At 39.0% G+C, this 27,528-nt stretch overlaps 1 protein-coding gene across 6 annotated transcripts in view; it reads left to right on the forward strand.

Annotated features, from left to right (window-relative positions):
- Nucleotides 1-27,528, forward strand: part of Arhgef9 (Cdc42 guanine nucleotide exchange factor 9) — a 277,926-nt gene that overhangs the window by 220,354 nt on the left and 30,044 nt on the right. For all 6 annotated transcript variants that reach the window (XM_048335783.1, XM_048335784.1, XM_048335787.1 and 3 more), the window contains 3 exons: nucleotides 1,435-1,626; nucleotides 8,494-8,673; nucleotides 24,190-24,422. In XM_048335783.1, coding sequence (XP_048191740.1) covers nucleotides 1,435-1,626; nucleotides 8,494-8,673; nucleotides 24,190-24,422 — 605 coding nt within the window. The remainder of the gene's footprint in view (nucleotides 1-1,434; nucleotides 1,627-8,493; nucleotides 8,674-24,189; nucleotides 24,423-27,528) is intronic.

A 27,528-nucleotide genomic window follows, 5' to 3' on the forward strand; every position in this document is an offset into this window, starting at 1 on the left:
AGGTAGGCTGTATGCTGGTGACATCTCCAGGCTCCTTGTGTGTTAACCATACCCATCACCCCCTACAGGGAAGATGAGATGAAAGACCCCAGAGTTGAGCAATAAGTAACTATTCTCTAAACCCATTCACCAACCAACTATTCTAACGTCAGAAGTGAGGATATATCTAAATACCCTTTTTTTAACTTCTTGAGTTGGGGATGTGGAAAAAGCTATGAAGAAATATGGAGAGTGGATTAAACTGTTAAGAAAATTGGAAAGCTTATAGTTAATTATCCCTAGCAGGCTTTGCAGTTCTACCTGAGGAGAATATCCTTCTTTTTCTTGCTGACCCCATAGATCCCTTCCCTCCTTTTTAGGACCTGGTAAAATGATCTTGCTCCTTGATTCATGCATATCTCACCCAGCTCCTCAAAAGGAGATTTTTTTTCCCAGTTTTCCTTTGAGTTTGTGATTTGGAAGTCTCAATTACCAGCTGTATCCATTTTAATAATTCTATTAACTCTCAACTCATTTTGGTCCAAGCTCGTTCTTCTTTTATCCTGTCTCTTAGCCAAAGGCACAAACAAACTGGCCCAGTTCTTTAAGAGAGTAGTCTCTAGAGGGAAACTACCTGGCTCTGATAACAGCTTTTCCAATTGGTGACACACTCTTTAACTTCTCCAAACCTCAGTTTACTCTTCTGTGAAATGGTGGTAACAACTGGACCTCCATTCCAGGACTGAACACAGTGTATGGGAAGCTCTTAACATACATTGGTGTATAGTAAGGGTATAATCAGTAGTGATTGTTATTGTGTGGGAGACAGATAATTTGCAATTGCTACCCCAACCTTATGAAATAGAGGTCTTTGTGTATCCTAAGAATTTTACTATCAAATTTTGACTATGGTTTGTATATCTTTTGGTAGAAATCAACACCAAAACCTCTGTGTTTGAGATACCTACTCCACTGTCCAATTGTGGTCTCCATATTTGTAGGCACTTAAATACAGTGTTCTGACAGTAATCCATCTGTGATACTTAGGATATAGAGTTAATTAACCCCCCTTTTCTGATCCATTCCTGCTACCTAGCATGAATTACTTCTTCTTGCCATCACTTTTCTCTTTTCTGGAGACCTTCTTTCCCAAGAAGCCATTCAGAGATTTTTTAGTCATGCCTCATGACTTCCATTTCACTGACAAGTCATCGGTGATCTAGAGAGGAATAGATCCATATCCATACTTAGGGTCAACAAGTCACCTAAAGACAGAGTTCTATTAATTCTCAACTCACTTTAGCCAAGCCCTTTCTTTTTCTCTGTTTCTTAGAAGAATTAGTGGTTTGAAGCTTATATGAATACTGGAAAGTCAATTTACCCTTTTTCTACTTACCTAGAAAATCCTCACACAAGGAAATTAACCCATTGTATTTTTTCTGCTTGCTTCTACAGCTCTGGGTGAACCAGGAGGATGGGGTGGAGGAAGGGCCCAGTGATGTGCAAAATGGGCATCTGGACCCAAATTCAGACTGCCTCTGTCTGGGCCGGCCACTACAGAACCGGGACCAGATGCGTGCCAATGTCATCAATGAAATCATGAGCACTGAGCGTCACTACATCAAGCACCTCAAGGACATCTGCGAGGTAGCCATGATGGTGCAAGTGGTGGGATGGAGGGTACTTCCATTAAAACCTGTCAGTTCTCATGGGCCTGCCTATGCTAGTCCCAAGATAATGGAAAGGGTAGCTGCAATGAAATCCAAGGTTCTGTTCATTGATGAAAAATGCTCTCTTAGTGTTCTGACTTTCTCAGTTTCTCTCCTTTTCTCTACCCCTTTCTTACTCATTCACTTGTTCATATTTACTTTCTCTCCTTCCTCCTTGCCTCTTCTTATTTTCCTTCTACACAGCCTAGTTTCTCCTTTCCCTCTCCCAAATCTCTACTCTTATCTTCTTGCTCCTTGATCCAGTTGTTGACCTCATATAATGCCCAATCCATGTCATTCATTAAAGCAAAGCACATCTCCCTCCAAAGCAGTGATTCATAGACTTGAGTCCCTGATATACATGGAAAGATTATTAAACATACAGATCCCATATATGAATAGGATAAGGCATAGCATCTTTAAATTTAGAGAGCATCCCTAGTGATGTTGATGCTGCTGGTCCTCCTCCTTCATTTGGAGAACACTGGTTGCGAGTTTGAAATATATATGAAATGAAGGCTAGATTGACAAGCTTTATCTCCTTTGGTAGTTACTTTTCTCTCTAGAAGCTGTATCTCGACATCACCCAACTCTCCCTTCCATCTCTCTGTCCCAAGTGAAGACTGTAAGGGTTGCCAAAAGGAAACTCCCATGTGGTTCAGGCAGAAGAGAGTTTATTGGAAGGGAGAAAGAGGCCAAACTACAGACCTGCACAAGATGGAGGTGTGTATAAGCAAGAGAGCTTATGGTGGGAGGAGAGAGATTATATAGGGGAGGGTGGAGGTAGAGGTGTGGCAGTAGCCAATGAGGAGGTGACATCAGAGGATGGGTAAATGACTTCAGAGCCTGAGCCTGGGGAACCTCCCACTGCCCCCAGGCATGCCAGTTGCCTGAGTTACAATTGCTGGGCAGGGACTTGTACAGTACACGGGGAGAGAACCAAGGGGAGGGGCCATTTCTCCCAGGCAGACCTAACATTCCAGCCTTTTGATAGAAAGGGGCATCAACTTTGCCTAGCTACTTCCTGCTGTCAAGGGGCATCAAAATTGGGGATAGAAAGCAGTGATGTTGCCTGGTCCAGGAGAAGGAAGCAGCAAGTTCCTTGGTGGTGAACATATGTATGTGTCTTTGGGTGAAATCTGAAAAAAAGTCTTACGAGGCAGGGGCTGAACAATAAGAAAAGACAAAAATATTCTAAAAGAAAAATTTAAGTGACTTGGAGATGACAAAAGGAATAAGGTAGAGAGGGACACAGAGGTTAGCAGTCAGCTTGGCATTACTCACTCTCATCTTCAGGGATGCAAGGCAGCCTTACCTTAGTAGATGTAAGAGAAGAGCAGGCATACCTTGGAGTCATTGTTGGTATAGAAGGGGCAGAAGCAGGAGCCTTTTTTACTCTTGACAGATGAAAACTGTGTGGCTGTCCATTGAGAGTGAAAGTGGTCAGCAGGACCTGGTGAGAGCCTTTCCATTTAGGATGTACACTAGCTGGATTAAGGATCTTGAGAAAGACTTGATCCCCAGGCAGTATTGTAAGAAAAGGGAAAGGGCCTAGATCAGGCTAGGGGAGGCATTTGTTAGCATGGTTGTATAAACATATGTCTAAGGAAAGTTAGGACAAGAAGATAATTCATTAGTGGAGTCTTCATGTTGTTAGTAGGGAAATTTCCTATGAGGAAAGGTCTTTGTTAAAGGAGGGTATATGGGCACTACTGGATGAATAGGAAGAACTGAAGCATTAATAAAGCACAGGTTCTTTACTGGGTGATAGATTCCATCTGGTTTAATCACCAGTAAGATGGTGTGTGTGTTAATGGGGGAGTTAGCATGTCTGAGAAGTTGCTGTTAAAGAAGGCCTTCTCCTCTGAGATTAATGAGTTTTAAACCTTTCCTATGTTGAAGGGAAATGGGATATTTGGTTGTACTGGGAATTGGGTAGGATCTTTAAATTTAATGAGGACAGGAGAATGGTGCCGAACAATAGTTGGTGTGGAAGATATGAGGACAAACAAGATTTGGAGTGGGAAAGGATCCTGTTGGGCACCACAATCACCTCACAGTGGCACTCCAGCATTATACTAAGCTGGAACCAGAGTCAAAGGAAGGGGCTGTTCCTCTTGGGCGGACCTAACAAAGAAAAGGACTGTTTTTCTGACACTGTTTGAACTCAATGGAAGCAAATTAATAAAGAGTATTTTACTGAGCAGTAAGGGAAAAACAGATGAAGAATGGAGAAAATAATATTTTAAAGGAGTCACACACACACACACACATGCACACATGCACACACACACACACACACACACACACACACACACACACACACACACACACATTTTTTGTCTGACCCAGGCAAATTATTTTTGTTTCTTCCCTTCTAGAGAACTGCTTAGGTCCTACTTTCTGTCCCCCAATATTAGATTTATTTTGAAGTCAGTAGTGATGATGGGTAAATACTGTATTAGAGAGGAGAGCCAGCCACTTATGTCAGATCTAAATGTTATTTAGAATTCATTTGGCGTCTCATGTCTTAAACACTAGGGCTGGAAGAGATTTTGGTATTTTTCCCCCTTCCTTAGTGATATCACACTCAAGAAAGTCTTGTTGTTGGAGTTGCTTTTATTTATACTTTCTGGAAAATACCTTTTCTCACTGGTAGTCATGAAGGCAATTGAAATATTGCATTAGGGGGGCTGGGGATATAGCCTAGTGGCAAGAGCGCTTGCCTCATATACATGAAGCCCTGGGTTCGATTCCCCAGCACCACATATACAGAAAATGGACAGAAGTGGCGCTGTGGCTCAAGTGGCAGAGTGCTAGCCTTGAGCAAAAAACAAGCCAGGGACAGTGCTCAGGCTCTGAGTCCAAGGCCCAGGACTGGCAAAAAAAAAAAAACAAAAAGAAAGAAAAAAAAGAAATATAGCATTAGGGAATATTTTACAGTAGAAACAAAAGCAACCAGTGCACCAGTGGCTTACACCTGTAATCCCAGCTGCTCAGGAGGCTTTAAGATATGAGAATCCCAGTTTGAAGCCAGCCCACCTCCCACATCGGAAAGTCCATGAAACATTTATATCCAATTAAACATCAGAAAGCCAAAAGTAGAGCTGTGGTTCAAGTTGTTGAGTTCCAGGCTTGAGCAAACAAACAAACCAACAAAAAACAACAACTAAGAAACAGTGCCTGGGCCCGAGTTTAAGCTCCAGTACTGGCACAAAAATATCCTCAGTGTCATCCACCAAATACAACAGAACTGTTTGTGCTTTTGTATAACTTTAAATCTTTTGTCTTTCTGTGCATGCATATATGACATGTATATACATAGATAATGTGTATATATATAATTTAAAGAATTTTAATCATAGTGATATATGTATTTATTATTTATCTTCTGCTTTTTAACATTACATCATATACCCTTCCATGTTTCTACATCATTTTATAATCATTTTAATGACTCTATATTATTCCATTAAGCTAAATGTAACAATATATTTATCATCTACCATTATCTTTACAAACACTCTAGAGTCCCACCATCCTATAGGCAATCACATTTTCCCTAATATATAGGTAGCTAAGTCACAACATAGTTAATCGAAGGAAAATAATTTTCTTGACAGTAGCAATGAAGATCACATGGGGAATTTATTAAAGCTGCCCTGGCATCATTGCTCTCTATTCTCTTTTCCAGAGGCTATGTTCTTTCTTTTCATTTCTGTTATGTTCCATACTAATATTAGTCTCTGTCATCTTTGCCATATTTTGGGGATTTTATGACATTGAGGATTCATGATGTTTCTTCCTCAACCTTTCCATTGGGAGCAGTGAACAAAACTGTTATTTCCTGAACTGATTTCCCAGAGGACATGTGAGTTATCTAGGCTGGACTTTTCTGTCTCCCCGTGCAATCACTCACAAATACCTGTTGTATACCTACAAATGACATGCTAAATGTGACACAGGTACCAAGTATTACTGGCCAAACCATACAAAGTAAACGTGGGAACATGGGTGGAACCCTCTTCTCTGCTGGTTAATGTTGGGATGACACACTTGCTGCTGTTCTTGACCTCCTTTTAGCTAAGATTCTTTGAGAGGTGGTATGATAAGAGGCAGAGACAGACAAAGGTACACCCATCTAGAGAGAGATGAGGTCCTGAGACATACAGATTAGGCAGGAAATAGCCTACAGGAGTTAGTTGCCTGTCTTTCTAGAACTGAATAAGAGCTTGTCAAGAAGCAGAATTTGGGGAGCTGTTTCATAAAAGCAGCAGAGCCAAAAGTATTTTGAGAATTAGTGGGGTACTGGTATTTCAAGCCTGTAATCCTAGCTACTCAAGAAGCTGATATCTGAGGTTCACAGTTTGAAGCCAGCCTGGGCAGGAAAGCCCTTGAGGTTTTTATCTCAAACCACCAAAAATGTTGGCAGTAAAGCTGTGGCTAAAATAGTAAAGTGAGCAAAAATGCTCAGGGGCAGAGCCCAGTTACTGAGTTTAAGCCCCAGTACCAGCAAAAAGAAAATAATGTGGAAATTAGGGGGCATCTTCTTTCTGGTAAGTATTGTATATGAAAGAATGCAAAGTACCAGTCAGGTGTTGGTGGTTCATGCATACAATCCTAGATACTCAGAAAGCTGATATCGGACTGTGGTTTGAAGTCAGCCCCAGAAGGAAAGTCCACGAGACTCTTACCTTCAATTAACCACCAAAAAGATGAAAGTATAATTTTGGCTCAAGTGATAGAGCTCGAGCCTTGAGCTAAAAATAGCTAAAAATGTTAAGGGACAGTGCTCAGACCCTGAGTTCAAGCCCCAGTATCCTCTCTCTGTGTCTGTCTCTCTGTGTCTCTCTGTATCTCTCTGTCTGTCTGTCTCTCTCTCTCTCTCTCTCTTACACACACACAAACAGACACACACACACATGCACAAACACACACAAATGTAGGTAATCAGCCAGATGTGATGGCACACACCTGTAATCCCATTATTTGGTAGGAATATCATGAGTTTTAGGTCAGTCTGAGCAAAATATTTGAGACTCTCTCTCAAAAATGAAAGGGCTGGGGGGGGGAGGAGGCTGGGGATATGGCCTAGTGGCAAGAGTGCTTGCCTGGAATACATGAAGCCCTGGGTTCAATTCCCCAGCACCATATATACAGAAAATGGCCAGAAGTGGCGCTGTGGCTCAAGTGGCAGAGTGCTAGCCTTGAGCAAAAATAAGCCAGGGACAATGCTCAGGCCCTGAGTCCAAGCCCCAGGACTGGCAAAAAAAAAAAAAAAAAAAAAAAGAAAGAAAGTAAGAAAGAAAGAAAGAAAGAAAGAAAGAAAGAAAGAAAGAAAGAACGAAAGAAAGAAAGAAAGAAAAAAGAAAAAAAGAGAAAGGGCTAGAGGCATAGCTATCATAGTAGGGTACTTGACTAAAGTGCTAGGCTCTGGGTCAGTCCAGAGTACCACAAAAATAGAAAAGAATATAGGAAATCTTAAGCACATCATTCAATAAAGGCAACAGCCTTTAGTCAAATAGATAGTGAAACAGCCACAAACTGTTACTTGTAACTGTCGAAACACTAATTATCTGAATTACAGAGCGAGAAGATATAGGGAAGTGAGATTTGGGTTGAGATTGATAAAGTGAATTGGAATCAAGCATGAGATTCTTCCTGGGATATGCCAAGACAACGTCATTGGCAGCTGTGATAAGGGAGACAAAATGAGCATAGGTACAGGGCTAGATATGGTAAATCATTTAACACAGGTGTTAAGAAATTGCACTTCACTTTTAGATGAATGTAAGTGACCATAATCCATTGTCACAAAGAATGTTCTTATGTACTAATGATTTCTACTAAAGACAGTATCATCAATAAAAAAAAAATCCACAAATACAAAATGGAAGACTCAGTTTAAGAATCTGTTTTCATTGTAGCTATTTTTTGCCCTGACATACAAGGTGACCTGAGTCAGAATAAATTTCACTAGTGCTCTCTTATCAAATCAAAAATTCTTCCTTCCCTTCTCCTTTCATCAGTGACTAGCTGTATTAATTCATCTATTCACAAATGTCGCAAACACCTATACTAGTAAAAATATCATGCACTAATGGGCTTGCTTGCTGAAGTCATCTAAATGATAGCTTTTGGTGACTTATCTTAGACAGTGGAAAACTCATTTTAAGAAATAGTTTTGTTATATCAATTTCTGTTCCTTACTTGAAATGTTTCCTGCTCTCACATCTATGACCAAGTTATTTTCAGTTTTAATTATTTTATTGTTATGATTGGTCTTACAAGGAACAGAACTGTAGAGAGTGAATGGATCCAGCTAAACCAATAGCTACTAAAATGAAAATGTTGGTGTTCAGCATGCTTAAGAGAAGTGCACTTTGACCTTTGAGAGTTTTGTCATTAAAAAAAATGATGACAGGGTCTGGGAATGTGGCTTAGTGGTAGAGTGCTTGCCTAGCATGCATGAAGCCCTGGGTTCAATTCCTCAATACTACATAAAGAAAAAAAAAATACTACATAAATTAAAAAAGCTGGAAGTGGTGCTGTGGCTCAATGTGGTAAAGTGCTAACCTTGAGCAAAAGAAGCTTAGGGATAGTGCCCAGCACCTAAGTTCAAGCCCCAAGACTGGCAAAAGAAAAAATTTCCTAAAAATGATGACAAAGCACCCTTTATATTCTTAAGACTTACTACTAAAGTGAATCCCTTTTCTAAATCTTGGTTTGTCATATGAAGGGAAATGGGACAGTCCAGTGTGGAAGAGAGGAACAACCCCATCATAGGCTTTTTCTTTCTCTTCAGGGCTACCTGAAGCAATGCCGAAAGAGGCGGGACATGTTCAGTGATGAGCAGCTGAAGATAATCTTTGGGAACATTGAAGACATCTACAGATTTCAGATGGGCTTTGTGAGAGACCTGGAGAAGCAGTACAACAATGATGATCCCCACCTCAGTGAGATAGGACCCTGCTTCCTAGAACACGTAAGCATCTTACCTTTGGGGAGGTTTTCAAGAAAACTTAGTAATATAAGGAAAATAGGAGCTGTCTGGCAGTATTCAGCTGCATTATTCTGTAGTTGGGGATGGATTTTTCACTGGCCCTGATTTTTTTAAATTTAATTTAATTTTGTTGTAAAGGTAATGCACTGAGAGGTTACAGTTACATAAGTAAGGTAATGAGTACATTTCTTGTTGAACATTGTTATCCCTTCCCTCATTTTTCTCCCACTTTCCCTCTCTCCATTTTCCCCCTCCAAAGTTGGAGAGTTCATTTCCAACCTAGCATCTTGTATCGCTATTGCATTGGTTCACCTTTTGTCCTTTTTTCACCACTTTGTTATTCCCATTCCCTTCCCCAAGTCAGAAAAACACATATACAAGACACAGGATACCAGAATCAAAAACAGTGATTACAAGGTATAAACCAAAGGGAAGAAAAAGAAAGAAAGAACTTTATACGGTACATTAAGAACAACATCATCATCAACACCAAAAACCTCTTGTTTCCATATCTTGGAGTTCATTTCAATTAGCATCAATTTATAGGCCATATGTACATAGCTATTCAGCTCTTGTGATCCTCTGCTAGGACAATCCTGGACATATTCTAATTGTTACAAATGAGGGAAACCATGGAGGCTGTGTTTCCTTGGACCTGGATTATTTCACTTGACATTATTTTCTCCAAGTCCTGATTTTGAACCCTGATCTCATAACCAAGTTATGAGGATTTAAGAAGATGCTGTGATTTGGCCTAGGATTCTCTTTTCTTTACCATTTCCCTTTCTTTTCTTTATATTTAGCTTCTCTTTTGTTTTTGTGTTGGGATTTGTTTCTTTAAGAACCTGTGTTTTGGTAGGAATGCAACATGATCACTGCCTAGGGAATCCAGGAAATAAGAGTGGGCATAGCCAGGTGAGAGTGTCTCATGCCTGTAATCCTCCCTACTCAGGAGATTGAGATATGAGGATCCCAGTTTGAAGCCTTTTTATGCAGAAAAGTCCATGAGTCTCTTATCTCTGATTAGCCACCAAAAAGCTAAGTATTTTTGCATCATATCATCTGCTAATAGTTTTTCTTCTTTCCAATTTGAATGCCTATTATTTATTTTTCTTGTATGATTGCTGTTGGAGGCCTTCTACTACTCTGTTGAATATAAGAAGTGAGGGTTAGCATCCTTTCCTTACACCAGATCTTAGCGAGAAAGATTTCAGATATTTTCCTCTTATAATGTTAACTGTGAGCTTCTAATAAACAGTCCTTATGTGGTGAGAATATTTTATTGTTGAGATATTTTATGTGGAAATGATACTGAATTTTGTTAGACATGTTGGTACCTAATAGATATGTGTTTTGTATCATTCTTTCTATTAATATGTGTCATATTAACTGATGTACATATGTTTACCAAGCTTGATCCCAAAGATAAATCTCACTTGGTCATTATGTATAGTTTTTTTGGTAGGACACTGAATTTAGTTTGATAATGTTTTATTGAGAATTTTTGCATTTCTGTTCATTGGAGACATTGGTTTATAGTTTTCTTGTGATGTCTTTGCCTAGCTTTGATATGAGGTTAATGTTGGAATTGAGTTTGGGAGTATCTTTTTTAGTTATAATTTTGAGACAGTGTAAGAGAAATTGATGATAATTATTCGTTAATTGATAGAAGTCAGCTTGGATACTGTTGCAGACCCTGGAGTTCCAGGAGCTGGCAAGGTGTTAGCAAAGCCTCTACTGCCATTGACTCCAACCCTCAGGGCTGCAAATATTTGCTCTTTTATTTTGGGCAAGGGCTTCTTTCAGCTTCTGGGCCTGGGGACTTATCTGAGGGAGCATGGTAGACAAGGATTGATTGAAGTAGAATGAGGAAGGATGCGAGCTGTCTGCTCTTTTCAGTGCAGTGGGTCCTAGGAAACATTATGTAAGCATGTGACAAATATAGAAGATGTATACAGCTAAGGCTTTTTCTGAAATAAACAGAGTTGTTCCACCAGCCTCTCTCTATGTCTCCATCATCATCAATCTCCTTGCCCCTCAGAACCCCTGTTCATGATGTGGCTGGCCCACGGCAGGATACTATCTGTTCCTAGGCTTCTATTTAAAGGAATACTTTTATCACTTTCTTATTGGTTTGTATAGGCTTTTTCTTTTTTCTTGATTCAATCTTGGTAAGTTTTATATTCCTAAGAAATTATTCATTCCTCTAGGATAGCTAATTTGCTGGCAAATACTTGTTCATAATAGTTCTTGACTCCTGAATTTCTATCATTTCCTGGCTTGCTGTGTACTCTCTGTCACATGTATTTCTACCATTATGATGTCATCTGTCATATACCGCTTGTCACAGCTGAGCAGAAGCTAGTGCCACACTCTTTAACCTTCAGAACTGAGCTAAATAAATCTGTTTATGTTTTAACCTAGCTATATTTTGTTAGAGAAGCAGAAAATAAACTAATAACACTTTTTCATTATAAACTACATCTTTAAATCCTCCTTTTGTTCTCACTTCTAACTGAATACAGATTAAAGTACCCTTACAGCAGGCAGAATATTTTTTTTAATTTTTTTTTTATTTTTTTATTTTTTTATTTTTTTATTTTTTTTATTAATTGGACATAAATTTTTTTACAAGGTGTTGTGCAAAGAGGGTGCAGTTACATAGTAGGGCAGTGTGTACATTTCTTATGATATCTTACAACCTGTTTTTCTATCCCTTGTCTAGGTCAGGTTGACATATATGCAATATACAATGTATCAAGAACATATACAGTATTCACAGACTTGGTCTCTACTGTCTCTCCGTCTCCCTTTGTTAACAGTCATATATCAGGGAGATCATGCCCCTTTGTTTTCTGTGTTCTAGGCTTGTCTCGCTCAACATTATTTGTTCGAGTTCCGACCATTTCCCTGCAAATAACAATATTTCACCATTCCTAATCGCTATGTAGTATTCCATTGTGTATAAGTACCATATTTTTTGGATCCATTCGTCTGTGGAGGGGCATCTGGGTTGTTTCCATATTTTAGCTATTGTGAATTGTGCCGCGATAAACATGGTAGTACAAATGCCTTTTTGATATCTTGGATTTTGCTGTTTAGGATAGACAGGCAGAATATTTTGTAGCATAAACATTTATTCTTCCAGATACCCTAATTCATTGCTCTTAATTTCTTGTTTCCCTAAATCCAAAGTGCATGGGTGTACTATATGACATCTTTATGACAATGATGTCATTTACTTTACATTCTAATATCCTAAATCTCATTTTAATCTAAGACTTCATCAAAATCTGTTGTGTAAACCAGGCACCAGTGGCTCATGCCCTTAATCCTAGCTACTCAGGAGACTGAAATCTGAAGATTACACTTCAAAGCCAGCCAGGGCAGGAAACTGCTTAGAGAAAGCCAGAAGTGGTACTGTGGCTCAAGTGGTAGAGTGCCAGCCTTGAACAAAAGAAGCTCAAGGACAGCAACCAGCCCTGAGTTCAAGCCCCAGGACCAGCAAAAAAATTATTTGATTGTGTGTGTGTGTGTGTGTGTGTGTGTGTGTTTGTGTGTGTGCATGCATGTGTATGTGCACACATGCACATATGCACTAATATGTACTGATACTGGGGTTTGAACTCAGGGCCAGGGCACTGACCTTTAGCTTTTTCCTTCAAGGTTGGTGCTCTAGCACTTGAGCTAAGGCTCCATTTTTGGTTTTTGTTAGTTAATTGGAGAGTCTTTTGGAATTTCCTGCTGGGTCTGGCTTCAAAACACAGTCCTCAAGCCTCAGACTTCTGAGTAGCTGTGATTACAAACATGAGGCCCTGGCATCCAGCTCAGAATTGGTCTTTGTCTTTCATACTTCCTCTCACATTCTAGTCATGACCATTTAAAGGATCTATAAAAAGAGAAATTATGCTTCTCCTATAGCTCTCTTCTTCTGAACTGTCACAATTAAAGCTGCAATTATGTCAGAATAGGTCTTTCTCTACCCTGTGCCACACCTCCAAATTCTTCTAGCCTCTAGCCCTTACCCAGTTCCAAAGTCACTTGTCCATTTTCAGAAATGTGTATAGTAAAAATCAATTTCTGGTACCAATTTTCTGCCCTAGTCCATTTTGTATTACCAAGATTGAATCAAGAAAAAAGAAAAAGCCTATACAAACCAATAAGAAAGTGATAAAAGTATTCCTTTAAAAAATAGAAGCCTAGGAACAGATAGTATCCTGCCGTGGGCCAGCCACATCATGAACAGGGGTTCTGAGGGGCAAGGAGATTGATGATGATGGAGACATAGAGAGAGGCTGGTGGAACAACTCTGTTTATTTCAGAAAAAGCCTTAGCCGTATACATCTTCTATATTTGTCACATGCTTACATAATGTTTTCCTAGGACCCACTGCACTGAAAAGAGCAGACAGCTCGCATCCTTCCTCATTCTACTTCAATCAATCCTTGTCTACCATGCTCCCTCAGATAAGTCCCCAGGCCCAGAAGCTGAAAGAAGCCCTTGCCCAAAATAAAAGAGCAAATATTTGCAGCCCTGAGGGTTGGAGTCAATGGCAGTAGAGCCTTTGCTAACACCTTGCCAGCTCCTGGAACTCCAGGGTCTGCAACAGTATCCAAGCTGACTTCTATCAATTAACGAATAATTATCATCAATTTCTCTTACACTGTCTCAAAATTATAACTAAAAAAGATACTCCCAAACTCAATTCCAACATTAACCTCATATCAAAGCTAGGCAAAGACATCACAAGAAAACTATAAACCAATGCCTTCAATGAACAGAAATGCAGAATACTATACACTGTATAATTCATTAAGAAAAAAAATGTTTCTTACATTTCTAGATGCTAGGAATTATATGGGCATTTAATGAGAACTTTCTTGCTTTGTTGTAATATGATAAAGAAAAAGCAAACATGGGTGTTAATCCTTTATACATGCAATCATTGGCAAAGAATTTTTCCCATTCTATGAGTAGTGTGTTGATTCAGCTAATTGTTTCTTTTGATGTGAAAAACTATGTAATTTTATATACTCCTATTTGTTAATTCTTAGAAATTGGAACCCTATCCAGAAAATCATTACCTATGCCTCTATCTTCCAGAGTTTTTTCTGTATTTCCCAGTAAGAGTTTCAAAGTTTTCCATCTTACATTTAGATCTTTGATCCATTTGTAGTTGATTTTTAAAGGGGCTAAAAATAGGGTCTGATTTTTTGCATGTAAATAACCATTTTCCAAGAACCATCTGTTGAAGAAGCTGTCTTTTGTCCAGTATATGCATTTGGGCTTCTTTGTCAAAGATCAGATGGCTGTAGCGCTATGGTTTTATTTCTGAGTTACAATCGACTTCATGTCTGTTTTGGTACTAGTCCATGCTATTTTTGTTACTGGGGCTCCAGAGTATAATTTGAAATCCAGTTCTGTGATACCACCAAAGTCACTCTTTGCTCAGGATTGCTTTTGCTATGCAGAGACTTTTATGCTTGAATTTGTTTTTTGTTTCTTTTTTTTTTCTTCAAATTTTTATTATCAAACTGATGTACAGAGAGGTTACAGTTTCATACGTTAGGCATTGTATACATTTCTTGTACTGTTTGTTACCTCGTCCCTCATTCCCTCCTCCCTCTTCCCCCTTTCCCTTTCCCCCCATGAGGTGTTCAGTTCACTTACACCAAACAGTTTTGCAAGTATTGCTTTTGTAGTTGTTTGTCTTTTTTTTACCCTGTGTCTCTCGATTTTGGTATTCCCTTTCATGTTCCTAGTTCTAATACCAGTATAGACGGTTTCCAATATACTCAGATAAGATTACAGAGATAGTGTAGATACAACCACAGGTGATACAAGAACATCATCAATAATAGAAGCTACAGATACACATGGGACGTTGAAATTAGTTACTACTGTGATATAACAATCATTTCCATAACATGGAGTTCATTTCAGTTAGCATCATCTTATGTGATCATAAGGGTATAGCTATTGGGCTCTTGTGATCCTCTGCTGTGACTAGCCTAAACCTGTGCTAATTATTCCCTATGAGGGAGACCATAGAGTCCATGTTTCTTTGGGTCTGGCTCACTTCATTTAGTATAATTTTTTCCAAGCCCTTCCATTTCCTTACAAATGGAGCAACGTCATTCTTTCTGATAGAGGCAGAAAATTCCATTGTGTATATGTACCACATTTTCCTGATCCATTCGTCTACTGAGGGGCATCTGGGTTGGTTCCAGATTCTAGCTATGACAAATTGCGTTGTGATGAACATTATTGTGCTGGTGGCTTTACAGTGATTTTGTTTGTGGGTTTTTTTTTTTGATAGATACCCCAAAGTGGGGTTGCTGGGTCATAGGGGAGTTCTATATTTAGCCTTCTGAGGAATCTCCATACTGCTTGCCAGAGTGGCTGAACCAGTTTACATTCCCACCAACAATGAAGTAGGGTTCCATTTTGGCCACATCCCCTCCAACAATTGTTATTGTTAATTTTCTTGATATATGACATTCTTATTGGGGTGAGATGTAATCTCAATGTTGTTTTGATTTGCATTTCTTTTATGGCCAGTGATGTAGAGCACGTTTTCATATGTCTGTTGGCCATTCTCATTTCCTCATCAGAGAAGTCTCTTTGTAAGTCTTTAGCCCACTTGATGAGGGGGCTATTGGTTCTTTGCGGTTTTGTTTTGGAGGAAGGTAATTTTTTTAGTTCTGCATATATTTTAGATATGAGGCCTTTCTCCGCTGAATGGCCAGTAAAGATCTCCCAATCTGTGGGCTTTCTGTTTACCTTGCGAGCTATGTCCTTTGCTGTGCAGAAGCTCTGCAGTTTGATGCAATCCCATTTGTCCAACCTTTCTTTGATTTGTAGCCTTTCTGGGTCTTTGTTAAGGAAGTTCCTCCCTGTGCCAAGGAGCCCAAGTGTTTCTCCTACTCCTTCCTTTAATATTTAAGACCCAAAGCAGACCTTACCAAGTACTGTTGTGTAAATCTTAGAAGTTCACAATTATATACAGATACCTTGTATACCTGTCTATAAAATTAGATTTGGTGTTCCTAAAGAATACAATTTCAATATAACAACCGATCCTGGGCCCTGTATTCAGTAGTTGCTTATTTACTGTTATAACCCTATAAGCAATTCTTGTTTTTATATTAAGTTCTTTTAGGACTGGCTTTCTCTATGAACCCCTTTGATTCACTCAGATTAAGCAGGGATACCCTCTATCCAATAACCAGGAGTCAATGGAAACTGGAGGTCCAGGCAGTAAGTCAGGAGGGTAAGTTGGAGGTAGTAAAGAGAATAGAGTAAAATGTATTGGGGGGGGGGTGATTTTGGTTTAGTTTCAGTGACATGGAAATGTGGAGAAGAGTAGAATCAGTAGAAAGAACAAGGTTAAAATGATAGACAATGGAGAGTTAGCAGAAAAGAGTGGAGGTATTGTTCATAGGAAAGTAATTTTTAAAAAAAAGAACACAAAGAGAGAAATAAAGTAAAAATAGTGGAAGACAGATGCACAAAACAGAGAAAAATTATTTAAAAAAGAAAAAAAAATAAAAAGGAAAAAAACCAGAAAAGGAACAACCCAAACAAACAAAAAAGAAAAAATCTTGATAAAACAAACACATAAAAATGGAAAACAACAACAACAAAAAAAAAACCAACGACGTTTCAGAAGTGAAAAAAAAAACTTTTTGAAGTTTAAAAAATATTAGACAAGAAAATAAAAGGAGTCCTCCTTGTTTGGGTGGTCTTTCCCCAGTCTCTGGTTTCTTTGCAATGGTCTGCAGTCTATTTTCCTGATTGTCTGGGTTTAACTTGATTTCAGTTTGCAGGGGGTGGATCTGTTCTGACCCTTCTCCCCTGTTGGTGTAATCCTGGGTCTCTGTGGTTCGCACAGCTTGCAGGTAGGCCTTGGGCGTCTTCTGTAGATGGGGACTTGAGCAATCTCGGGAACCGTGGCTCCTCTGTCTGCTGTGGGGCCGCTGCCTTTAACGCCTTGCTTTGAATAGGCTGTGTACTCAGCAGGGCGGGGCGGCTCTGGCCTGTTTTACCCGGCTGTGAGTTGCTTGCCTGGGGGAGGCTCCTCCCTCCTGGGCGGGGTGGCCTCCTTGGCGGAGGTGGCTATGGAATGCAGCTCCATTTCGGGCTGGGAATTGGGCTTCCTCTGTGACGGGACTGTTTAACTTTCTCAGGAACTGTTTGTTCCCCTGTCTGGTGTTTTCGTGCCGCCGGGAGCTGCTTGCCGCTTTCACTTTAAATTTAGAAATTCTGGTAGGCAGGGCGGGGCACCTCTGGCTAAGCTGAGGCCCAGGCCACACCTCCCTCCAGGGCAGGGGGCGTTCTCCTGGGCGGAGCTGGCTCTCACTGATCGGTCCCTTTTGCCCTTTTCAAAGATGGCTCCTTTGACCTCGCTTTCCCCAGTCCCGCTTTAGTTCCAATCTGGTCTGACCATATGCCAGTGGCAAAGATGGCGCTTTGCTCTGGTGGTGGGGGAAGGGGTGCCTTCCAGAAGCTGCTCTGTGGGCACGAGTGAGAATATCTTTCGTGGGGTACTCACACTTTCTCTGCGATTTCAGGTTGTCCGTACTCAGCTGCCGTCTGGAGGATTTCCCCCTGGTCTACACTGTGTTCTTTAGCTGTGCGGAGTGCTGGTTGCTGTGCCGGGTGCTGTGCGGGCGCTGGCACTAGTGTGGCGGCGGGACGCCGCCCGGAGCTCAAAACTGTGTTTTCAGACGAGCAAAGTTGATTTTTTCCTTCCTGGCCAGAATCCCTGTACTGTTAGAACATACTCTGGCTGTCTTTCTAGGAGTAAAAGTTTCTATGGGGTGAGAAAAGTGCGATGTCGGAGGGAGCTCAGCTAGGGCTCTGCAGCTCCTCCGCCGTCTTCCCGGAAGTCTCTCTTAATTTTCTGGACTTTACTTTTTTATCAGTCTATTATAGCTTCAATCTCATTGCCTGTTATAGATCTGTTCAAGTCGTTTATATCCTCTTGGTTCAATTTTAGTATGTTAAGTACGTCCAAAAATGTGCCCATTTATTTTCTCCAATCTGTTGTTTCATTGATTATTTTTGTTTTAGTCTCTAGTATATTGATTTCTACAACAATCCTTAGTATATCTTTCCATCTGTAATTTTGGTTTTGTCCAGTTCTTCTTCCTTTATGAGCTTGAGGTGCATCATTAGACTGAGATCTTTCTCTCTCTCTCTGTCTCTTTCTCTTCTCTCTCTCTCTCTTTCTCTCTTGCATGGTGTTAAGGCTTGAACTCAGGGCCTGAGTGCTGTCTCTTAGTTTTTTCTGTTTTCTGTTTTCTCTTCTTCTTCTTCCTCTTCTTCCTCTTCTTCTTCTTCTGCTTCTTCTTCTTCTTCTTCTTCTTCTTCTTCTTCTTCTTCTTCTTCTTCTTCTTCTTCTTCTTCTTTTTGGCCCGTCTTGGGGCTGGGACTCAGGGCTTGAGCACTGTCTCTGGCTTCTTTTTGCTCAAGGCTAGCACTCTACCTCTTGAGCCACAGTGCCATTTCTGTTTATATGATGCTTAGGAATTGAACCCTGGGCTTTGTGCATGCTAGGCAAGCACTCTACCTGTAAGCCATATTCCCAGCCTTTTAGCTTTTTCTCTTGCATTGGTGCTAGGGCTTGAACTCAGGGCCTGAGTACTGTCCTTTAGCTTTTTTGCTCAAGGCTGAATCTTGAGCTCTACTTCTGTCTTTTTGGTGGTTAATTGCATGTAAGATTCTCAAGGACTTTCCTGCCTAGGCTTTCTTTGAACCTCAGGCCTCAGATCTTAGCTTATTCAGTTGCAAGGATTACAGACATGAGCCACAAGTGTTCAGATTGTTTTTTTTTTTTTAATGTAGTTTCTTCTTTAGACTGCCTTTGCTATATCGTAAATGTGTCAATAGGTTGTGTTATATTTTCTAAGACATACTTTGTATCCTCATATATGGTCTATTTTGGAGAAGGTTCCATAGGCTGCTGAGAACAACGCGTACTGTATAGTTACATCTATTAAGTCCATTTGGTCTATAGTGTCATTTACTTCTGATGTTTTGTAGTTCATTTTTCTAAAGTCTTTATTTCCTATTTATGTTGTAGAGTGGAGTACTCAAGCTTCCCACTATCATTGTGTTGGGATCTATCTGTGCTTTTATGTCCAGTAAGGTTTGTCTGATGTTGTTGAGTATACTGACATTTGACATAAAGTTAATAACAATTGCTATGTCCTCTTAATGGAGTTTTCCCTTTAATTATATCACATAACCTTCTTCTGACTAATTTTTGCTTAAAGTCTACTATATTAAATATGAAAATTGCTATCCTGCCTGCTTTCACAGTCCATTTACTTGGTAGACTTTTCCTGACATTTTCATTCTAAGCCAAAGCTTATTTTTATCCGTAAGATGCATATCTTGTAAGTAACAAATGATTGGGCCTTGCTTTTTAATCCAACTCACCATTCTGTCCTTTGATTGTAGAATGGAGACCATTAATATTCAATGTCACTATTAAAACTTTGTTGTAATTGTAATGCTTGCTTCTTACATCATTTACTTATCTATCTACTTTTCAATCGGTATCTTTATTTACTAAATTACTCTTTTATATTCTGGATTGTTATCCTTCATATAGTTACTTATATTATTTGAGATTGTTCAGCTGTGTATTTTCTCCCCTATTTTCATGATTATATTTATCTTCCTCTTCTCTGTATAGAACTCCTTTAAGTATTTTCTAATGTGCACACTTAGTGATAATAAACTGCTTTAGATTTGTTTATAATGGAAGGATGTTTTTTCATGGAAAGTTTTCATTCAACAGTCATGAATGATAACTTTGCTAGGTAGAGTAGTCTAGATTAGCAGTTGCTTTTGGGGGTTGGGGTTGGTGCTTATACTGCATCATTTTGTACCCTCCTTTCATATTTCTTTATTTTTCCCTATTTCTTCACCTGTCTGTGAGAACATATATCTTGTCCTTGAATCCTGATATTTAATTTGATCCAGTGTAAAGGAAATATACCACTGAAATGTTTAATTTGAGTTACTGTGCTTTTCATTTCCCATATTTTCATATGATGCTTTTTCAGGATTTCTGTGTCTTTATTGTGCATATTTATTGAATCTTTATTTTATATCTTTATTTATTAAATTACTCTTTTGTATCCTGGATTGTTATCATTACTTCATTTAGTTATTTATTTGTATTATTTGATATTTTTCAACTGTTTATTTGTATCCTCTTTGAATTCACTCAGCTTCTTATACATGTCTCTTATATCATTGATCATTTGTGTAATCATGCTTTTGAATTATTTTCACTTTTTTTCTTTCACTTTCCTTTGTTACTGTGGAATTGTTGATCTTTTCAGAGGTCTCATTTTTTCATATTTCTTGTGTTTTTGCTTTGATATTTTCAGTCTGATGCCAGTTCATTGGTTGGAAATTTTAATCACTTATAATTTTTCAGAAACTGTTTTCAGTGTTTACACAAGCCCGTGTAGTAAGAGGGCCACAAAATAGTTTTCTCCCCTCAGCACAGTGGGATAGCTCAGTATCTAAACTTTCCAATGGGTTCAAGGTACCACCCAGTGCTCGTCATCCAGTACCTCTCCTATAGAAAAGAATTAGTTGGGGGCTGGGGATATAGCCTAGTGGCAAGAGTGCCTGCCTCGGATACACGAGGCCCTGGGTTCGATTCCCCAGCACCACATATACAGAAAACGGCCAGAAGCGGCGCTGTGGCTCAAGTGGCAGAGTGCTAGCCTTGAGCGGGAAGAAGCCAGGGACAGTGCTCAGGCCCTGAGTCCAAGGCCCAGGACTGGCACAAAAAAAAAAAAAAGAAAAGAATTAGTTGGAGTCTCTTATATTTTCTTTTGTAGTTTGAGGGAGGGGTGATCAAAGGCCAGTTATCCACTTTGTGCTATTTCTATATTTGAAGCTTCTTTTCTTTGTGTGCTTATTTTCTATTTGTGTATTAACATGTCTTAGCTATTGATGTGCACATGCACACAACTCCAGGGTATAATCTGTGGGTATAATCATGATGATGATAACATCAAGGGGGTGCAAGCCTGGGTGCTTATTGTATGCATAAGTTGTGGGAACCAGGGCTATCAATGTGATCTCTAACTTACCCTTGCTTGCACATGGCAATGAGGCTGGAACCTGCAGTGGTGGCTGCATATACATTAAGTACATGGTATGGTCAGTGGGCCAAGAAAACTGTAGCTAGGATGATTAAAGAAAAAAGTAAGGGGCAATTTATCCAATTAGAGTATGCAAAGTCTAGATCTCTGTAAAGGAGGACCAGATCTGTGGTAGAGCTGGCTCAGACAAGTCCAGACACAGAGTGAGTGAGGGACTTGGAAAATATGAAGATTACAGAGATGGATCCTTGTACTAGGAAGCTGAAGGCTTCAGGGAGAAGAAAAGAAGAGGTTGGCATATATCACGTACTTCGAAACTGTGATGGCAAAAAAAGCAAAGGAAAAAAGAGGGAGAAGGAGAAGGAAAGGACATAGCTTCTAGAGAACTCTAAGTGACATTGCTTCATTGGACTGCTGCTGGGGTAGCAGTTAGTTTCCTCAGCAGTGAAAGCTGTCTTTTGCAGAACAAATCACTGGGGTCTGTGACATTGATCATTGAGGAGTCCTTGATGGTGACAGCTGAGCACTGTGCCCAGCTACTATAAGGGATGTTGATGTCCTGGAATGAAATCTGTTGGTTTGTACCAAGCATATCACTGGGAATTGGTGACTCCTACTGCCTAGCTGGTAGTGATAGAGTTCATTGTCTTTCTTCTTCCCTGCTATATCCAGACAGCTATGTCAATCTCCTAGAGATCTAGATGTGGTAAAAACTCATTAGTCCTTTTGGCTCTGTCCCCAAAGCTGAGAAATCTGGTTGTATACCTTTCTTTCCTTTTCCTGATAAGGGATGGGGATGTGGCCAGGGAGGTCATTCTCTGTGCTAAGCAATATTTCAGGGATGGGGTAGTGCAGGAAAACTGAAATTGTTTTCCCTACCCTTTTTGTGTGTGATTATTCTCAGGACTCTTTTTCTTTTACTATACTGTTATGGTTTCTTAAGTAGACCCCGTAAGCTCTTCCAAGGTTACTTTTGTTCGTCGATAGGTGCCAGAGTTGTTCTTTGTTCAAGAGAAGGGAGGTTAGCATGCTCTCCTAAGCCATCTTGTTGATGTCTTCTACCAAAAGAATGGTTTCTAAGTATTTAATGCTTTTTGCTATTATTGTAAATGGTATTTAATATTTTTTTCTTATAGTTTGTTATTATGCATAAATACAATGTGTTTTGTATATTGATTTATATTCTGACACATTACAGAATTCAGTTTTTTTGGTAGAAGTCTTAATGATTAATCATGTTATCTCCAGATAAAAGTTTCATGTCTTCCTTTGCCAATCTGTATGCCATCTATCTTATTTCTTTATTTTAGTGACCATGGTATTTAGACAATGTTAGCTAGAACTGATAAGAAGGTATCTATTTTGTTCCCGATGTTACGAAAAAAAAATTCAATATTTTGCCATTGAGAATGAAATTAGCTTTAGATTTTTTTCATGGGTACTCTTTATTGCATTGGGGATAGTTTCTCTTTGTTGCTTGCTGATGGTGTTTATCAAAACTGTTTTTTCTCAAATGCTTATTCTGTATTGATTGAAGTGTTCACATGATTTCATCTAAGTTAATAATGATGAGTTGGGATAAATCCATCATAATTACAGTATGTCATTCTTTTTATATACTATTTTGCTTGCTTTATAAAGTCAGTGTTTAGCTGTGTGTGTTAGCATATACTTACAATCTCAGCATTTGGGAGGTAGAGGCAGAAGCATCATGAGTTTGAAACCACCATGGAGTACATAGTGAGGCCCCCTTTACACACAGTCAAAATATAGAACCCAAAAGTTAAAGCTGATGATAATTCTATATTGACTTATTTGCCTAATTTTTTTCTCTGAGTTATTTTGTCTCTTGTGGAGGCAGAAGGATCATGAGTTCAAGGTCACTTGGGGATACATAGATTCCAAAAACAAACAAAGAAAAGCCTCAAACAAAGTCCATAATAACTATCTCGACTTACTGGTCTATCATTTTTTTTCTCAAGTTTTGTTCATGTTTTGAGTCATGTTAATTTTTACTGTGTCTTGAACAATATATAAGAAAATGTAGGAACTTAAAAAGCTTTACTTTTTAAAATAATTTTAAATTTACAGAAAGTTGAAAAATATGAATATCACAAAATTATTCATTAATGTTATTTTCAAAAATTAAGTATGCAATTTGCCTGGACTCACTTGTTGCTAGCATTTTTTTTTTTTTTTAGATTTTTTTTTTTGGCCAGTCCTGGGGCTTGGACTCAGGGCCTGAGCACTGTCCCTGGCTTCTTCTAGCACTCTGCCACTGGAGCCACAGCGCCACTTCTGGCCATTTTCTGTATATGTGGTGCTGGGGAATCGAACCTAGGGCCTCATGTATACGAGGCAAGCACTCTTGCCACTAGGCCATATCCCCAGCCCCTGTTGTTAGCATTTTTAATTACTTGGGTATACTCTTCCTATCTCTCTTCTTGTTTCTCTATGCATATATATTCACACACATACATAGTCATGTTTATACATATTTTCTTCAACATACATCTTACACATATCTTATATCTAAATACTTTTAAAGGCATAGTTCCAGAGGATGTTTCATGGAGATAATCTAAGGTTCTGGATGATGATTTCTTCAGACAAATTTTATTATATTTTTCAGCTTTTCTAGCTGCAATCGATGGCAGAATAAATATATTAAACAATTTAGTCTCTTCCTACCATAAGTGAAATTTCTAATCCATCTCATTTTATGACTCAGAGCTAGAGTTTTATTTGTCATGTTCTGTTTCACTGTTGTTAGAGCAAGTCTTTCCTCATTATACTTTTTCCAGAATTTAATTTCAGTTCCTCCATAAACTTTGCAATGAATTTACAATTGTGAATCAGTTTTAAATTAACAGGTTTTTATTGTTGTTTTTTTTAATGTACTATGTGATTTTTTTTCTTTCCTATGGTTTATCCCCTGTTGTCCCTGTGTTTGATTTTGGTACCCTGGGTATTGTATACACATTCATCGGAATTAGGGAAGGGAAGGGGAACAACAAAATAGTGAGACAAAGGATAAAGGGCAAAGCAATGCAACAGCGATACTCGCAAGACAATATGTTGGAAATTAACTGTACAACACAGGGGAGGATTGGGGAGGGAAGGTGGGAGAAAAATGAGGGAGGGTGTAACAAGTATGGCAAGAAATGTACTCATTACCTTACTACCTTATGTATGTAACTGTAACCCTTCTGTACATCACCTTGACAATAAAATTAAAAATTTTAAAACTGACATTATTTTAATATTTCTGCATAAGAATAAGATCTGTCTTTCTATTACCTTGAAATTTATTTTAGGATCCTCAGTATCCTTTCCCTTTTCCTTTTCCTTATCTCCATAGCAAGATGGATTCTGGATATATTCTGAGTATTGCAACAACCACCTGGACGCCTGTATGGAACTCTCCAAGCTGATGAAGGACAGCCGCTACCAGCACTTCTTTGAGGCCTGTCGCCTCTTGCAGCAGATGATTGACATTGCTATTGATGGTTTCCTTTTGACTCCAGTGCAGAAGATATGCAAATATCCCTTACAGTTGGCTGAGCTCCTTAAGTATACTGCCCAAGATCACAGGTAAGGTTGAAGAAGGTAGAAGGAGCTTTTACATATTGGTACTTACTGAAAATACATATCCTTTTACTGTTTCTGACCTTGTATTTGTTTATCTACAAAATATGTTGCTTTACAAGGCTGTTATGTATGAAGTAAGGAAATGCTTTCATGACTTGCTTGTAAAGGTGTAGATCAGTATGCACTGCTTATAGAGACTGGACCTTTTAGCTTGTTCCTTATTCCTGAGTCCAGCCTCATGAATCAACCCTGATATAAGTGTTTAACTCTTCTTGACAAATTCAGATGTCCAGGTAAAATTCTATCCATTTGCCCCTAGACTCCTTCTGTAAATCTACTTAACTGATCTTCTTTAGCCTTTCCACTATTCTATGCCTGTCCCAACTGTAAACATACCCAGGGAATGCCTGGGGAAAAATAGACTTGAGCATCTGATGTTTTAAGAAGATTAACTTTTTCTTTTAGAAAAGCAGAGTGGGAGGTGTGTTTCAAGTAATAGAGGACATGCCTAATAATATGAGACTCTGAATTCAGATCCCTATTCCAACAAAAACAAAAACTAACCCAACAAGGGAGAAGGAAGCTAACTCTCTGAATAGAAATTATACTCATCTCTTCCCGATGAGGTTCCTGCTAAGAAAAATCCTTATCAGTGTGCATAGCCTACAGTGAACCATCCCTGTTTTTTCACACAGCTTAGAAAACTAAGCTGTTTCTAGCCTGCCCTTAATTGGTATTAACTTCCTGACCATAGATTTGTTGACTCAGCTGTAGCTCCTTTACAATGAGCACTCCTGGAAGAAAGAAGTGCTTAACCCAATTTCTCTTAGCTTTTTCCCTAACTTTCATTGGGCTTACTTACTCCTTTCATTTGATTCTATTGTCTGGATCATATGAGGGCTAATTTTAAAATCTATATGTCAAAGGCCATAGTTTTGGCTCAGCTGGTTTATGTTAAGCTTCTAGGTCAACTCTTGAATTTATTTTTGAGTTAATGTTGTTTCTTTCATGGGTTTTAGTACTTCTAGAGCCCTTGGTGTATTTCATATTTTAACCAAATGTGCTAACACTGAACTCTTCCTTTGTATAACAGAGTCAGTGCTATATCTACCTTTATGACCTGTTGTCTGTGAGAGAGGCAGGCTGGGTAGAATTTTGCAAAGGAGGAATTTGCCTTCTCTTCTCTTAGGCAGATTAATCTACTAAGGCTGAAGCTGGTGTTTGTGCCTATGAGACCTTTGTATTATTCAGTTTTTTCATTGTTTTGACAACCATCTAAGAAAAGAAGGAAATATATGCTTGGGCTCCCAGTTTCAGAAGTTTTGTCCATATTGTCTTATGCTGAGGTAGAATATCATGGACAACTTCATACTATCCAGGAAGCAGAGAGGGAAAAGTATGGGAAAAAGGAGCCAGGGTCAAGTTGTAACCTTCAAAGGCATCTCCCATTGACTGACTTCCTCCCATAAGGCACCTTCTCTTAAAGCTTCCACTTCCTCTCAAAATAGCACTACCAGCTGGAGACCAAACCTTCAACACATGAGCATGTGGGGAACATTTCATATTCAAATCATAACACACTTGAACGAAACAGATTTAGTGTCACCCATCACCAGAATCGAGTTTCAAGTTTTCTAAAGATATGTTGTTTGTATGCATGGTACTAGAAATTGAATCCAGGACTTTATGCAGTTGGGCAAGTGCCCTATCACTGAGCTACAATCCCAGACTAGATAGGTTTTCTTATAAGAGGAAAGACATTGAAGAATTCCAATAAAATGAAGATATTAGAAACTTAAAAATAGAAAAGATATATGCTACCTAGAATAGAAAGGCCATCATTCTAGTTAAATTTCATCATACTGTAGCTAGAAAAACTGATGTGCCTAAAGGAAAAATAAGAAGAAACAAATCTGTTGAGTCAGGGACACAAGGCAGAAGCGGTATTCACAGAAGCTAGAGTTTTCCGAGTAATTTTTGTGCTCCGGGCAGTTTATGAGCCATTATTCCAGCCATTCTTTTATTCTATCAACCTGTTATGAGTCTATAAGTGGCCTCTGCAGTTATTACATGGTTCTAAGTAAGTAGAGCAGTGACTTTTATACCTTAATCTCAGTGGAGCTGCCTTCAGGCCAATGGTTTAAAAACCTGGATATTCAAAGAGTGATTTTGGAATGTTTTCATATCCCAACTTCTCACCTACCTACTCCCTGTCATGAAATACAGCAGGAGGTTCTAAAAATTCATATTTCTGGACTAATAATATTGACTAGGTAAATTATATACTACATACCGATCTGAAGATTGCCGGAAAGACAAATTAAACAACTTCAAAGTGTTTTTATTTAGTTTGATGGGAGCTGACAAGACATTCTACTAGGATTTGTCATTCTTCAAAGCCCTCTGAGTCTCTGATTTCCTCTCCTCCTTCCTATTGTGCTTCAGACTACTGAGAAAAGTAGTTCAGGCAGTAGTAGGCCACATTAATCTATCATTGGAATGACGGCTTCAGCACTAATACTAGGTCACGGAAAAATCATTTTGTAAGAGTTTTGTAAGGAACCTATATCAAAATGATGATAGCTTTTGCCATCCATTTGAAGAATATTTTGGGATTAAGCCAGATGCCAGTGACTCATACCTGTGATCTCATCTACTCTGGAGACAGAGGTCAGTTTGGTCAGAATTTGAGCTAGCTTGGGCAAAAAAAAACTGTTCGCAAGACTAATCTCAACAGAAAAAAATTGGACATGGTGGCACATACCTCTCATCTCAGCTATGAAAGAAGGTACAAATAGTAGGGTCGCAGTCCAGGCCAGCCTAGGCCAAAAAGCAAGACCTTCTCTCAAAAATAATCTGGACAAAAAGTGCTGCTGGCATGACTTAAGCGATAGAGAACCTGTTTTGTATATGTGAAGCCTTGAATTTAAACCCCAGTACCACTCCCTCCCCCAACACAAGAGCATTTGGGACTTAAATGTAATGAAAATTAATTACATCACTAGCTGGACTCTGGTGGCTCATGCTTGTAACCCTAGATACTCAGGAGGCTGAGATCTGAGGATCACAGTTCGAAGCCAGCCCGGGCAAGAAAGTCTGTGAGACTCTT

The sequence above is a fragment of the Perognathus longimembris genome, chromosome 28, assembly GCF_023159225.1.
Source record: "Perognathus longimembris pacificus isolate PPM17 chromosome 28, ASM2315922v1, whole genome shotgun sequence".
Classification (NCBI taxonomy): Eukaryota; Metazoa; Chordata; class Mammalia; order Rodentia; family Heteromyidae; genus Perognathus; species Perognathus longimembris.